Genomic DNA, 13,540 nt, shown 5'->3' with positions numbered 1-13,540 from the left:
TACTCCCCTCACAGAGCTGCAGCTATCACAGTGGTTTAAACCAGGCATAGGCAAACTCGGCCCTCCAGATGTTTTGGGACTACAACTCCCATCATCCCTAGCTAACAGGACCAGTGGTCAGGGGTGATGTGAATTGTAGTCTCAAAACATCTGGAGGGCCGAGTTTGCCTATGCCTGGTTTAAACAATTCCTCTGGGAACTGTAGCTCTGGGAGTGAAATAACAGCGCCCTGAACAAACTACAGCTCCCAGGATTCTTTGGGGGAAGTGTTTAAAAAGCGGTATGAAACTATTTTAAATATATAGTTACAGATGAAGCCTAAGTGTATAAAATGATGTTTTGTTTGGGAGTGGGGTTTGTTGCTGGAAATAACCTAAACTTCTCCCTCTTGTAAATTGCCCCTGCAGAGGACTTCCACGCAGCTGAAGCAGGTGCCAGTTCCACCGGCCGCATGCGCTGTGTCATCTGCCACCGCGGATTCAACTCCCGCAGCAACCTGCGCTCCCACATGCGCATCCACACCCTGGACAAGCCCTTCGTCTGCCGCTTCTGCAACCGCCGCTTCAGCCAGTCCTCCACCCTCCGCAACCACGTCCGGCTCCACACCGGCGAGCGCCCATACAAGTGCCAGGTCTGCCAAAGTGCCTATTCCCAGCTGGCTGGCCTGCGGGCCCACCAGAAGAGTGCCAGGCACCGGCCCCCCAACGGCTCCCTGCAGTCGCATTCGCCGGCCCTGCCTGTGCCGCACCCCACCTCCCTTGCTCACCACATCCCCACCATGGTGCTGTGAGGTCAGGAGGAAGCCCCCTGGCACTGCCGTGAACTGGTGGGCACCAAGCCATTGGTGAGCGCGCAGGGGAAAGGGGCAGGGGGATTTTTGTGGTGGACCCATCCAGCAGCGGCTTCTAGTGGGGCTTGGCAAATGGAACTTCCATCTTCAGGCACACGTCTACCGTCTGAACAAGAGAAGGGGGGGCAGGGCGGGGCCTCTGGGCCCTGCTTTCAAGATTCCCAGCAGCCTTTGGCTGCCCACTGTCAGAAACAGAGCACTGGGGAGGGATTAATGGACCTTATGGTCTGGTCGGGAATGATGAGGGGATTCTGCTTTGGCAAAGTCTCATTATTCCTAAGTGTGAGAACTAGGTGGGGGACTCTCTTAATTTTTTATTTTAGTATTTCAATATTTCCATCCAAGTTCCTTGGGTGATTTCCACCATCTTGGTTTCTTGTTCATGATGTGAGGCCTGTATGGTCCTCCCTATTTTGCCCATTGACTCAGGCATCCAAGTTAGATATATTTCTGGGGACGAGATAAGAGGCTGAGCGTAAGATGAAGCCATGGCAAAAATGGAGAGAAAAGTAAATGGTAGAGGAATAAGCACTTCTTCACATCATTCTTAAGTTTAAAGCAGGAATAGCGAACAACATGTTGCTGGACTCTATTATCCTTAACTGTTGGTCATCCTCCAGAGCTAGGCAAGGTGAGATCTCTTCCTATGGCAGCAGGATCCATCAGGGCAGCAGATCTAGACTTGCCATACGTCAGGAAAATTCCTGGCATGTCCTGGTTTGCAGGTGTAAAAATGGCGTGGGGTTTGCCAAATTAAAATGTCAGAGAAAACCAGGATGTAGGGCAACACAACGGAAAAAGCAGCGGAAACAGCTCAAAAAGCTTAAAATCACTATTATTGGGTTAGGTTTCCTCAAAAAAGCTGAACAATTTTGGGGTCTTCCTAAAGAAAGCTCACAACTTTGCGGGTGTCAGGAATTTTAAGCAGATCCGAATGTCAATATTTCTTTCCGTCCCTTGTTCCTGAAGTAGATCTTCCCTCCCCCCCCCTTCTTCCTTGTCAGAGGGGGGGGTGCCATTTTGGAGTCAGCTTCAGGTGTCAACACATCTTGGGCCAGCCCTGCCATCCTTGCTGCAGAGGCTGATGGGAGATGGAGTCCAGAAGTACCCAGAAGCCACCACATACCACACATGGCTATTCTAGAGGCTTGGTGGTAGTTATCAGGTGATCCCACTTCTCTTCTGGATCCAACAAAACCTGCCCACACACTCACAGGCACCTGTACTCCATTATCGTCCCCTGTGGTAGGATTCAATCCCAGGTTCCTGAATTGAGCTCTGGAGTTCTTAACAGGTAGTTGGTTGGGGTGGGGGACTTAATGATTGGTGGATGATCCAGCCAAACTGGACAGGGTTCTGGGCTCTTGGGCTCTTCACACCTTCTCCAGCTCTGAATTCAGGTTGACCCCTGTTGCTTTCTGCCGTAGATGTGAATTGTTATCTCCACTGAAAAGCTTCATGCTCTCTTTGACCTCTAGTGAAATTCTTATGGATCAGCTATTGACAAGAGTTTCAGTACCACTATAATCCCAGGCTGACTGCTCCCATCACAGATGGACTGTGAAGTAGGAACATAACTTTAGAACAAATCAAACTATTTGTCCATCAGTATTGTCTACTCTGACCGAACCTCTCTCCATCTCAGTCCTCTTTCTCTCTCCATGGCAATCAAGATTGTTTGTAAACTCTGCATCCAATATTGGAGGCATTTGTTTCTGTTCTGTTTTTGTAAAATATACATTTTTTGTAATAGTACCTATTGATGATGATATCTATTCCTATTGTAAGGAGATGATATATAGAGTTGTCTCACAAATGGTGTTCGACTTCCATGAAATGCTGGTCACTTTAACATTGTAAATATAAATCTGTGTAAAACGCTATTTGATATTATATATAATTTGATTGTATTATGTACACAGTTGTATATACATCTTTGTACCTCTCTCATTCTCTCTTGTATTATAAATAATAATAATAATAATAAAAACAACCCACCACAAATTACTGGCGATGGAAGATATGTAGATACTTCAGAGTTTACATTAATTTTTTTAGAGTTGGTGTGATTCGAAGTCCCAGATTAAAACCACTATAGCTTAAATAGTGCTATTCTTATAGAAAAAGAGATGCCAGAACTTACCATTAACACCTCCCTCTTTCTCTTAGAATGGCCATGGTTTAAAAACTTCCAAGGAAAGAGAAGGTGCCAGACACAAATTGTTCAGGTGTGTGTGTGTGTGTTTTTGTGTGTGGTTTGTATATTAAGGGACATGCAGTAAAATGTTGTGTAGAGAAGCATTTATGGGATATAAGGTAGAGTGAGAGCAGTGGGTGGGCTGTGAGAGGAGGATGGAACCTTGGGGTGTGCTGCGTGCTGATTGGCTGAGGGGAGTGTGATAGGTAGGTGACAGTTGGGACAGTGTGTGCGTGACAGTTAAAGGCAGTTGGGCTTTGGAGGGAGGAGGGAGAATCCAAGAAATCCATTTCCTCAAGACATGTTTGTGGCTTAGACAAGCTGATTTGTCTCAGGAGGGCAGTCTGGTCCCAGGGACACCAGTTGCCAATCCTGATCTCCACAGAAGAAGGGCCTTGACAGTCTCATCTTTGGGAAGGAGCGAGGAATCTGCTCTGCTGAGGTCTTCCAAAATTTGGCAGTTGTGGTCCCAGCCAGTGTCAACAGATACAAAATCAGTTCCTTGTTATTAAGGTCTTGATCCAAACATACAAATTCAAAAGAGCCAGACAAGGGGAAGGGTGAATTGTTGGCCCAGTTATCAAAAAGATCTCAGAAAATACTTTGGTCCAGGACCCTTTGTTTGGTGCCATCCTGCCAGATATGCCTGTGGGTCACAGGATCCTGGCATGGTGGGGAGGGACCCCTAAGTGTACAAAATAAATTCATTGTGATGTCAAATAGCAACCATGTGCCATTTGCAGGGAGAGGTCTCTGGTGTGAGCCGAAAGAGAAGAGCTTTCTCCCATCTTATTCTTGTATCTGAACTTGCCTGGAAAGTCTCTTGTCACCATAGGCATAGCCAGAGGGACAGGGAGGGGAGGCTGCCCCCCATCAATAAAAACCAATAAAAATACATAGCAAACAGGTTCTGCCCCCAAAATGAAAGGCCCCCCCTAACCAAAATCCTGGCTATGCCCATGGTTGTCACTCTTTTTGGCCGGACTTAACTTGGCAAGATCTCCCCTCCCCTTTCTCAAGGTCTTTGATGAGGACTCCGTCTGGGTGGAAGGGAAAGGGAAAGAAACCCAAACTGCCCCTATTCTGTTGGCTACCAAAAGATGCTTCTTTCAAGCCTGATTTTGGTGGGGGCGAGAGGTGAACCTGTGGGCGCCAGAGGCGGTCTCTCCAGCCCCCAGGGTGCCCTTTGGGGGGCATGTTGGCAAGTCCAAGGACTGCCCCCCACTGCCTCCCAGAGCTCGGCTTTAAATGCCAAATATGGTGGAGGTTGAGGTACCCTTCCCAAGTTCGCCCGGCCACATGAAGATCATCTTCCCAAGGGCTTCGACTGTGAACCTCCTCAAAGAGTGGAGCTCCAACGGTGGGCCCTGGGCTGGCAACTCTGCAGGTGAAACAAAGGGGGAAACGTCATAAAGAAAGTAAAATACAAACTAACCACCTCCGCCTTCCTCCAAGTTTCTTCGAAGCAGAGGTCAGTCTCTTCCAGACTCCATTATCGTCAGAGTCTTACAGACCTCGCAATCGTCTTCCTCTCAGCAACAGAACAATTGCTCACCTGAAGGCTTAAAGAATGGATGGTTTTTTTAAAAATGCAAATATATTAGACATCAAAGTCTGGGACAATAGGTTCGGCTGGCACAGTTATCTGGGATATAATAAAGTTAAAATTCATAGACGAATCCTCAATCACATAAGAAGGAAATCTCTATTTACTGTATGGGAAAGAAATAAAAAATTACTGGAACCCAAAACCCCTTGGTGGTTGTCACCGGTAGAGGCAACAGCAGTGAAAAAGAAAAACATGGCTATCAATTGGCTAACATACAAGGAAATATTAGAAGAAGAAAACAACCAATTTAAAATTAAAAAATACGAAGAACTAAAGCAGGCATGTGTGAACTGACTACAATATTACCAGGTAAACAAAAATTTTAAATCAGACAAAAAAATTAATGGATTTGACACAAAGATATTGGATAATAATAATAATAATAATAATAAATTTTTATTTATACCCCGCCCTTCTCGGTTTAAAAACCAGGCTCAGGGTGGCTAACAGGAAATATAAAACATTGATTAAAATATGACTTAAAAGCAGCATAAAACAGCATAGAATACAACATAAAATGCAGCATCAATGTCAATAAAATTCAAAAACCCAGAGGTCATGGGGGGGGGGGGACCCAGTCAATAGACATCAAATGATCACCAGGGCTAACTGACTAAGTTGGTCCTACTACGGCCAGCAAAGAGACCAGGGAAGAATTTAAATGTGGGGTCCCAGAAAGGGTTTCTTCATAGAAGAGAAAAGGGAAAAGGGAATAGAGGATCAGGCTAATTCAAATTGAAGGCCAGGTGGAACAGCTCTGTCTTACAGGCCCTGCAGAAGGAAATCAAGTCCTGCAGGGCCCTAGTCTCGTGGGACAGAGCATTCCACCAGGCTGGAGCCGTCACTGAAAAGGGTGAAAAGAACTATTATTAAATAATAAAAATATATTATCAAAAACATACAGCTTATTATTGGATTGAAACTGTTGAATAGTGGAAAAGATGGATGAAGGACACAGCTCTGTTGGATTCACAGGAGCCACAGTTTTCAATCCTTCTGGTGGCCCTGAGTGAGAACTGCAACTAATCTTAATACATAACACCCCTCCCCACCTAGATGAGGTGTTAGGCTCCCCCAATCCTTAATTGTTACAACCATATACCATATACGCTAGCCACGGATTTGATTAGAATTACAGGTACTTCATACTGTGTAATCTTTCAGGTAGGCTGCACGTATATGGGTCCGGGTAGAACGCCGAGGTATCACTGGAGGGGCAGCCAAGCTGCTAGGGCCCAATGGCATGCTCCCCCCTGGGGACGCAGGTGTATGGCTCGGTTCGGAGGCTTCTATGTTGGCTTCTGCAGCGGAGGCTCTGGACTGCGGTAAGGTTTCTGGTGCAGATGGGCTGTACGCTGGAGTTTCCTCCCCAGCCTCACTTCTTTGAACTTCAGCGGTACTGCCCGGGCTGCCGGAGGCACTTTACCCCCATCCCAATCCCCAGCCTGGGGATGCAGTTGGTCAATGCTCCTCAATCAGGAGTACTGCTAACGAAGGTGCCGGATCTTCAACCAGTGTCGGCAAAGGCTAGAGGCTAAGTGCATTGGCGTGCCCTGACAACCTGCCTGGTCGGTATAGGAGCCGATAGTTATAAGCCGCAAGGAAAAGAGTCCAGTGTAGCATTCGTGGTGATAAAATCCAGGGGGGGGGGTCGGGCGGTCACCAGCCAGGATACCCAGAAGAGGTTTGTGGTCTGTGACGAGGTCGAAAGCTCTGCCATAGAGGTATTCGTGAAAATGCTTAACTCCTGCCACAAGCGCCAGCGCCTCCTTGTCAAGCTGACTATAGTTCCTTTCTGCTGACGACAAGGTTCTCAAAAAGTATGCGATGGGAGCCTCTCTACCATCAGGGAAAACATGGCTGAGAATGGCCCCGACACCGAAAGGTGAAGCATTGCAGACTAGGACGAGGGGACGCTCCTCGTTGTACTGGGCGAGGACAGAGTCTGACAGTAATAGTGTCTTTACAGCCACAAAGGTGGCAACTTCCCAGAGGCCCCATGACCACCATGCCTTTTTGTCCAGCAGTCGATGGAGGGGCTCAGCGATGGTCGCTTTGTGTGGCAGGAACATGTTATAGAAGCTCAATAGACCTAAAAAGGCCTGCAAGTCCTTCTTGTTTTGTGGTTCAGGAGCCTGTTGTATAGCTTTGATCTTTGCTTCCGTAGGGTGAATGCCGGAGCTGTCAACCAGGTATCCCAGGAACTTGACTAATGGTACAGCGATCTGGCATTTCCCTCTCTTTACTTTGAGACCTGCTTCTTGGAACCTGGTCAGGACATCCCGCAGCTGATCAAAAAGCTGTTGTGTTGTTCCCACTGAGACGAGTACATCATTGAAGTAGGGTACAACACCAGGCAGACCCTGTAGGAGCCACTCCATTAAGCTCTGGAAAATTCCCAGTGCCACGCTGACTCCAAACTGCAACCGACAACGGAAGGCCCCACGGTGCATGGCGATTGTCTGTGCCTCGGCAGTGGCATCATTTACCAGCAGCTGCTGGTATGCCTGAGCAAGGTTGAATTTCGCAAAAACCTTGCCCTCTCCCAGTGAGTGTAGTAAGTGTTGGACGACAGGGTGGGGGTACTCATGCTGTTGGAGCGCCTTGTTTATTGTGCACTTATAGTCAGCTCAGATGCGCACTGACCCATCAGGCTTGATGGGCGTCACGATGGGAGTCTCCCACTTAGCTTTGTCTACGGGTTCCAGGACCCCCTGTGAGATCAGCTTGTCTAGTTGTTCAGGCCTCCTTAGGCTTGAATGCAAATGGTAAGCGTCAAGGCTTGACTCTGATGGGTGTGATTAGTGGATCGAGGTTAAAGGATATGGGCAACCCCACATACTGTCCCAAAGTTCCATCAAACACTTCTGAAAACTCTGTGACGATGGCGTCTATTTCTGACTGTGAAACACTGTGGATGCCTTTAACTTCCAACCCCAGGGATGCAAACCAGTCCAGTCCTAGCAGGCTGGGCCAATTTCCATCGACCACGACTAACTTCAGCGGTCCCAAAAAGTCCTTGAAGGTCACTTTGAACTTGCCCACACCTACAACCGGAATGTTATTTCCCTGATAATCCCTCAAATGTAGGTAGGTGGAGTCCAGTTGTTTCATAGATAATTTGGGAATCAACCTTTCAATGGTACTCCAAGAGATGATGGACATGGCAGAGCCCGTGTCGACTTCCATGGTTTTCCCTCAATAGTCAATCTGCTGGCATAGATGAGCAACAAACCTTCGCAATATGACCCTTACATGAACAATGGTGACAGATGGCATCCTTGAAACCGCAATTGGACCGAGGATGATTGCCACTACAACCCGCACAGTTTGACTGGTCCATCGTTTACCGTTTGACCTTTCCACGTTCCTGCTTGATGCGGCAAACATCATCCTTTTCGTCTGAGCAGCCCTTGGATTCACTGATCTCTCCATGGTGGACCATGGTTGGCTTCTTTGAAATTGTTGGGCTGTTGGCCTTGCGGGATCTCCGCTGTTGATTGTTTCGCTGCCTCTGCAGCTTGAGCTTCCTCGATGGCCTGTTTGAGAGTGAGATTGGACTTGGCGAGGAAACGGCACTGTAGTTTCTCATTCCTCACACCGCACACGATTTGATCCAGCAGGACATTGCCCAAGTCCTGCAATTCACGGTGGTATGCAGCCTTCCTGAGGGCCAATAAGAACTCGTTGATTGTCTCCCCCTCAGTTTGGATTCAATGATGGAACGTGTGAAGGGCAGCAATTCTGGACACCTTGGGTGCATAGTGTCCCTTGAGTTTCTCAGTCAATGTGTCCCAAGGTGCGGCCTGCACCACAAGCAGAGCCACAAGAGCCCTAGTCGTCTCAAAAACTTCTGAGCCGCAGACGGTGAGGAAAAGAGCTCTCTTCCAATTGTCCGTCAAATCGGTGAAAGCATTTGCTTCAAGGTAGCATTTGAACCGAACGATATAAGTCTGCCAGGACTCGGTTTCTGGCCAAAACGGGGGTAGAGGCAGTAGCGACGCCATGTTTTCCCAGTGCCGGTTGAATGGTGAAGGATGGACACTAGCCTCAGCGATATCTCAGCTCTTGAGTGTTCACCTCAGCAGTTCAGCTCTGGCTGTGTCTTGTTTCATCCTATCCCATCCCATCCTCGTCGCCAGTGTTGAATAGTGGAAAAGATGAATGAAGGACACATCTCTGTTGAATTCACAGCTCTTTATTACAGCAGTTAGAACTGCTGCTGGAATCAGACTGACTGCAGCCTAGCTGGTTGCTTTATATAATACTAAGTAACTTGTAACAGTAACAACTCACAACTAGATAACCAATCAGGAACGACAGTTTTCAATCCTTCATTTACATACTGGTGGCCCTGAGTGAGAACTGCAACTAATCTTAATACATAACAGAAACCTTCAGGACGAGGAGGTGAAGGAAGTGATGCTGAAGTCGGCACACGATTTTGGCTATCCAGTTGAGATGGAAAAATGGGGGAAATTATGGAAAAAAGACTTGAAATTCACAGCGTGCTATCTGATTAAAAAAAAACTTTATGAAAATGATTTACAGGTGGTACCTGACCCCATCCAAATTAGCAAAAATAAAGAAAAATAACAGCAATATGTGTTGGAGATGTAAACAAAATGAAGGAACCTTATTTCACATGTGGTGGACATGTCCCCAGATCAAAAAAATTTGGGACATAATCTATGAGGAACTAAAAAGAATGCTAAAACACACTTTTTTAAGAAACCGGAAGCTTTCCTATTAGGCATTCTAACGATAATCATTCCAAATGAAAATAAAAGAGTGTTTCTTTATGCGACAACAGCAGCTAGGATGCTAATAGCAAAATACTGTAAAAGTGAGTTAATACCAACAAAAGACGAGTGGCAATTAAAGTTGTGTGAGTACCTCAAACTAGCCAAAATGACAGAACTTATAAGAGATCACTCAGTCCACAAGGTAAAAAAGGAATGGGATTGCTTCAAAAACTACCTGACAAAGTATGGTTTCAAAAAGAATACTTGGTTGTGCTTAGATTAATCTCACAGATATAATGGAAAAAACTGATTTTAATAAATGAATACAAAATATTTCTCACTTAAGTATTGAAGCGGCAAAGAAATAGAGGGAAGTCAACTAATATAGCAGGGATTAAAACTAGTTTTCTGGAACAGAAAGAAAATGACTGTAAAGAAAGAAAGAAGGATAACAAATGTATTTGTTTCTGAGAACCTGGCGTATAGAATAGTTAAATTACTGTTTGTATCCTTTGAACAATTTTGTGTACTTGATTAATTTTTTTCTGTTTTTTTATTCTCTCCCCCCCCCCTTTTTGTGTTTTTTCTTCTTGAATATCTGGATGTAATGTTTAATCCATGCTTTCTCTATAATTTTTAAAAATGCAATAAAGATATTTTTTAAAAAAAGATCAATTGCTCACCTGGACCCCCAGACTTGCCTGTTTCCACCTCCTAGCGACCCACAAGGATCTTTCTTGGAGACCAGGGGGTGGACCTTGTTCCTCTTGCAGCAGCTCTCGCAGCCTCTTGAAGCTAGGAGAGAATGGGGAGAAGTTGAGAAACTGGTTCAAGACATCCCTCCGCCACCATGCTCACAAGTTGACCTTGGACCAGGCCCTCCCTCTGCCCACCCCACCTCAGGGAAGTCTGGATGGGGCAGAGGAGGGCCACAGCAATGGACCTGGTCATTGCCTTGGGGCCAGGGCTTCAAACTCACTGCCAACTCTTTCACTCCTGCTCCTCACTGCCAACTGCTGATCAGTTGCAGTTGGTGCCTTTGAAACCAGCAATGAGTGATGTCACATAGGCTGGGCTGGGTGAGTCATGGTTGCCTTGACAACAGCCTCCCCACTAAAGCTGGACCACCTGGCTCCTCCTTCAGAATGGGGAAGCAAGACCCTCCAAATGCCCCTACTTTCCAGGGACAGTCCTGGATTTTCAGAAGCCATCCTGGTTTCTGATTTGATCCCACAATGTCCTGTTTGTGCTTAGTTAGGACATCCCTGTTTTCAGTGGGGAAATGTTGGAGGGTATGCAAGAGGCACAGGAGGCAGATTGTCTGGATGATAATCGCCTCAGAAGAAAATGAGATTGGGGCTGAGGTTGGGAGATGGGACAACTGGTGCCGCCTCTGCCATCTTATTCATGCCCACTACCAACTGCTTTTAACTTCTCCCAAATTTTGTGTGTGAGTGTGCAGCCCTCAATCTGCCTACTTCCTGGGGGACCCAACTAGGTTCCCGCCTAGTGTGGTGTTATAAAAAAAAAAACCCTGCTCCTTTCCCCTTATGTGGTATCCAAGAGCCCATATAGAGTCCTTAAGTGGGCTCCCTATCTGTAGGAGAAAATAACAGAAGCCAACCAGAGAATATTGAGAAGCAAAGCAGCTAGTAAGCCTGATCTTTATTAAACTGTTGCAACAGGGTCCTCACTCACCATACGCAGGAGGGAGAAGGAACCCTGAACAATGGTGCGCAAGCCCTTATAAAGACTTTTGAAATTGCCCACACTGTAGCTCAATACTACCCCCAAAAACATCATACGTACTTCACAGAAGGAGGCAGCAGAAATCCTGTCTGCCAGGATACCAGGCAATGGTCACTGATTGCTTTACCTGGGAAGCCCGCCCATTCTTTTGCGATGGTAAATACTTTAATTCCTGAATCCAGGTCACAGGCTCACCATATTCATACACAAATACACCATTAATACAGGTAAGCAAAAGACAATGGAGAGGCTTTCCCATTTCCTTGCCCCTTGCAGAGGTCAATTTGGGAGAGTCAAAATGGTTTGGGGGAGTCAAAACGACTTCAGGATTGCTTTCCTGTACTATTTCAGACAAGTGGCTTATATACTTATGTATGTGTTTACCTTGTACATTTATGAAAGTTTATTTTATATTTGGGACCTTAGGATTCTTGTAACAGCAGTAAAGTCTTTTTTTTTTTTTTTTTTGAAGGGGGGCACACGTGACGCGGGTGGCGCTGTGGGTTAAACCACAGAGCCTTGGGCTTGCCGATCAAAAAGTTGGTGGTTCGAATCGCCATGACGGGATGAGCTCCGGTTGCTCAGTCCCAGCTCCTGTCAACGTAGCAATTTGAAAGCACGCCAAAAAGTGCCAGTAGACTAATAGGTACCGCTCCGGCGGGAAGGTAAACGGCATTTCTGTGCGCTGCTCTGGTTCGCCAGAAGCGGCTTAGTCATGCTGGCCACATGACCCGGAAAAACTGTCTGCAGACAAACTCTGGCTCCCTCGGCCTATACAGCGAGATGAGCACCGCAACCCCAGAGTCATTCACGACTGGAATTAACTGTCAGGTGTCCCTTTACCTTTACAAATACAGCTCCTTGTGAAGGGCGCAAGGGACCCTAGGTATGCCTTTGCTCACAGCACTGGCACTAACTCCAAGGGGCCCTGGGTGCCTAGGAACCCACAAAAAATCCGGGGGGGGGGGGGCTTGGAAGCGGCACCCTAGGCCTCACAGGGCCTCTGACACCACTTCCATTCCTTGTAAGGAACCGGAAGTGACATTGGAGGCCCCATTGGTCCTAGGATGCCACTTTCAAGACCCTGCAAGGCCTCAGATGGGACCTCCAGTTTCTCATGAGGTCTCGGAGTTCCTGTCTGAGACCTTGCAGGGCCTTAGAAGTATTGGGGCCTTGAAAGCGGTGTTCTAGGCCTCACACTCTTCCGCTTCCGGGAGGGGGACATAATGTGATGTTATGATGTCACAGCACATGTGATGTCATGATGTCATGATACGGCCTTGCTAGGCACCCATATCTGGGGTCCAAGTCAGAGCCCCTGGCTCACAGTGGCCACTCAGATGCCCATTATGATAAAACCCAGAAGCAGGACCTGAGCACAATATCATCATCATCATCATCATCATCATCATGGCATCCACACTTTCACCAAGAAGCTCAAAGTGGAACACAAGGTTCTCCTCTTCCCTACAGTAATACCTTGGGTTAAAGTAGCTTCGGGATGAATATTTTCGGGTTGTGCTCCGCGGAGACCTGGAAGTAACGGAGTGCGTTACTTCCGGGTGTCGCCGCTTGTGCATGCGCAGACACTCAAAATGATGTCCCGCGCATGCACGGAAGCGGTGAAATGCGACCTGCGCACACGCAGTCACGTCTTACATTTACTTCAGGATGCGAATGGGGCTCTGGAACGGATCGCGTTTGTATCCAGAGGTACCACTGTATTTTATCCTCACAACAATCCCCTGAAGTAGATTAGGAGAAGAGACAGCGATATTTGAATGGGATATTTAGGGGCTGTTGCTTTTTAAAGATAACACACGTGGACAGAAGAGGGCGCCAGAGAAGCATATTTCAAAGGCACACAAAACCTGCTCGGACCCTTTTCCTCTCGTATGACTAAACGTGAAAGCGCTTTCGCCCGATGTCGCCAGAATCCATCATGGCTGCTCAGCCACGCTTCTCTGGGCAAAGCGCTTTGAATGCCTCTACCGCCAAAGGGGACACAGTCTCCTGGTCCATGAAAGTAGATGAGACTTCCGGATCCCAAACCTAGCATACAAATACAGTACTGTATTTTAACTGTTTTTCAAATCTATTTACTGTATATTGCTAATTTTAAACTTCTCTACACTCAAGGGAGGCCCACTGAAATAAATGAACCTCAGCTAGCTATGCCTATTCACTTCAACGGGACTTAGCTGAATATAAGTCCATGATGGCGGAATGGACCTAAGTTTGGTCCGTTTGAACGCATTACCCCCGTGGACATATTCAGAGCAAAACCTGGTTGGATACATACAACCCATTCACACGTGTGTGCAGCAGCGTGGAAACTGGTCAAACATGGGATTAAATGTCCAGTTACGTACTGTAAATTCAAATGGGGG

The 13,540-nt window shown here is 46.9% G+C and overlaps 2 protein-coding genes and 1 long non-coding RNA gene across 14 annotated transcripts in view; 2 read left to right on the top strand and 1 right to left on the bottom strand.

Annotated features, from left to right (window-relative positions):
• Positions 1-2,571, top strand: part of PRDM12 (PR/SET domain 12) — a 26,736-nt gene extending 24,165 nt beyond the window's left edge. For 4 of the 6 annotated variants that reach the window (XM_083423904.1, XM_083423903.1, XM_083423905.1 and 1 more), the window contains 2 exons: positions 408-844; positions 2,278-2,571. In XM_083423904.1, the coding sequence (XP_083280030.1) occupies positions 408-790 (383 nt within the window). In that variant the 3' untranslated portion in view covers positions 791-844; positions 2,278-2,571. The remainder of the gene's footprint in view (positions 1-407; positions 845-2,277) is intronic. The other 2 variants (XM_083423907.1, XM_083423906.1) reach the window with 1 other exon arrangement.
• Positions 1-13,540, bottom strand: part of LOC310669674 (uncharacterized protein) — a 21,070-nt gene extending 7,530 nt beyond the window's left edge. The window contains exons 1-3 of one of the 7 annotated variants that reach the window (XR_014507251.1): positions 10,381-10,475; positions 10,085-10,196; positions 3,543-4,602 (exon numbers count right to left, since the gene is read on the bottom strand). Coding sequence is in view for 1 of the 7 variants with exons in the window: in XM_083424137.1 (XP_083280263.1) it covers positions 10,085-10,196; positions 13,022-13,209 (300 nt within the window). In the remaining 6 variants the exon portion in view is untranslated. Of the gene's footprint in view, positions 1-3,542; positions 4,603-10,084; positions 10,197-10,299; positions 11,608-13,021 lie in introns of those variants that run through there. The other 6 variants (XR_014507253.1, XR_014507252.1, XR_014507248.1 and 3 more) reach the window with 6 other exon arrangements.
• LOC310669749 lies at positions 2,994-4,931 on the top strand. The gene is made up of 2 exons (XR_014507352.1): positions 2,994-3,544; positions 3,596-4,931. It is a non-coding gene; the product is annotated as an uncharacterized lncRNA (long non-coding RNA).

The sequence above is a fragment of the Podarcis tiliguerta genome (assembly GCF_965153285.1).
Source record: "Podarcis tiliguerta genome assembly, chromosome: Z".
Classification (NCBI taxonomy): Eukaryota; Metazoa; Chordata; class Lepidosauria; order Squamata; family Lacertidae; genus Podarcis; species Podarcis tiliguerta.
The sequence above is the reverse complement of the archived record's forward strand: the minus strand, read 5'-3'. Positions and strand labels throughout refer to the sequence as shown.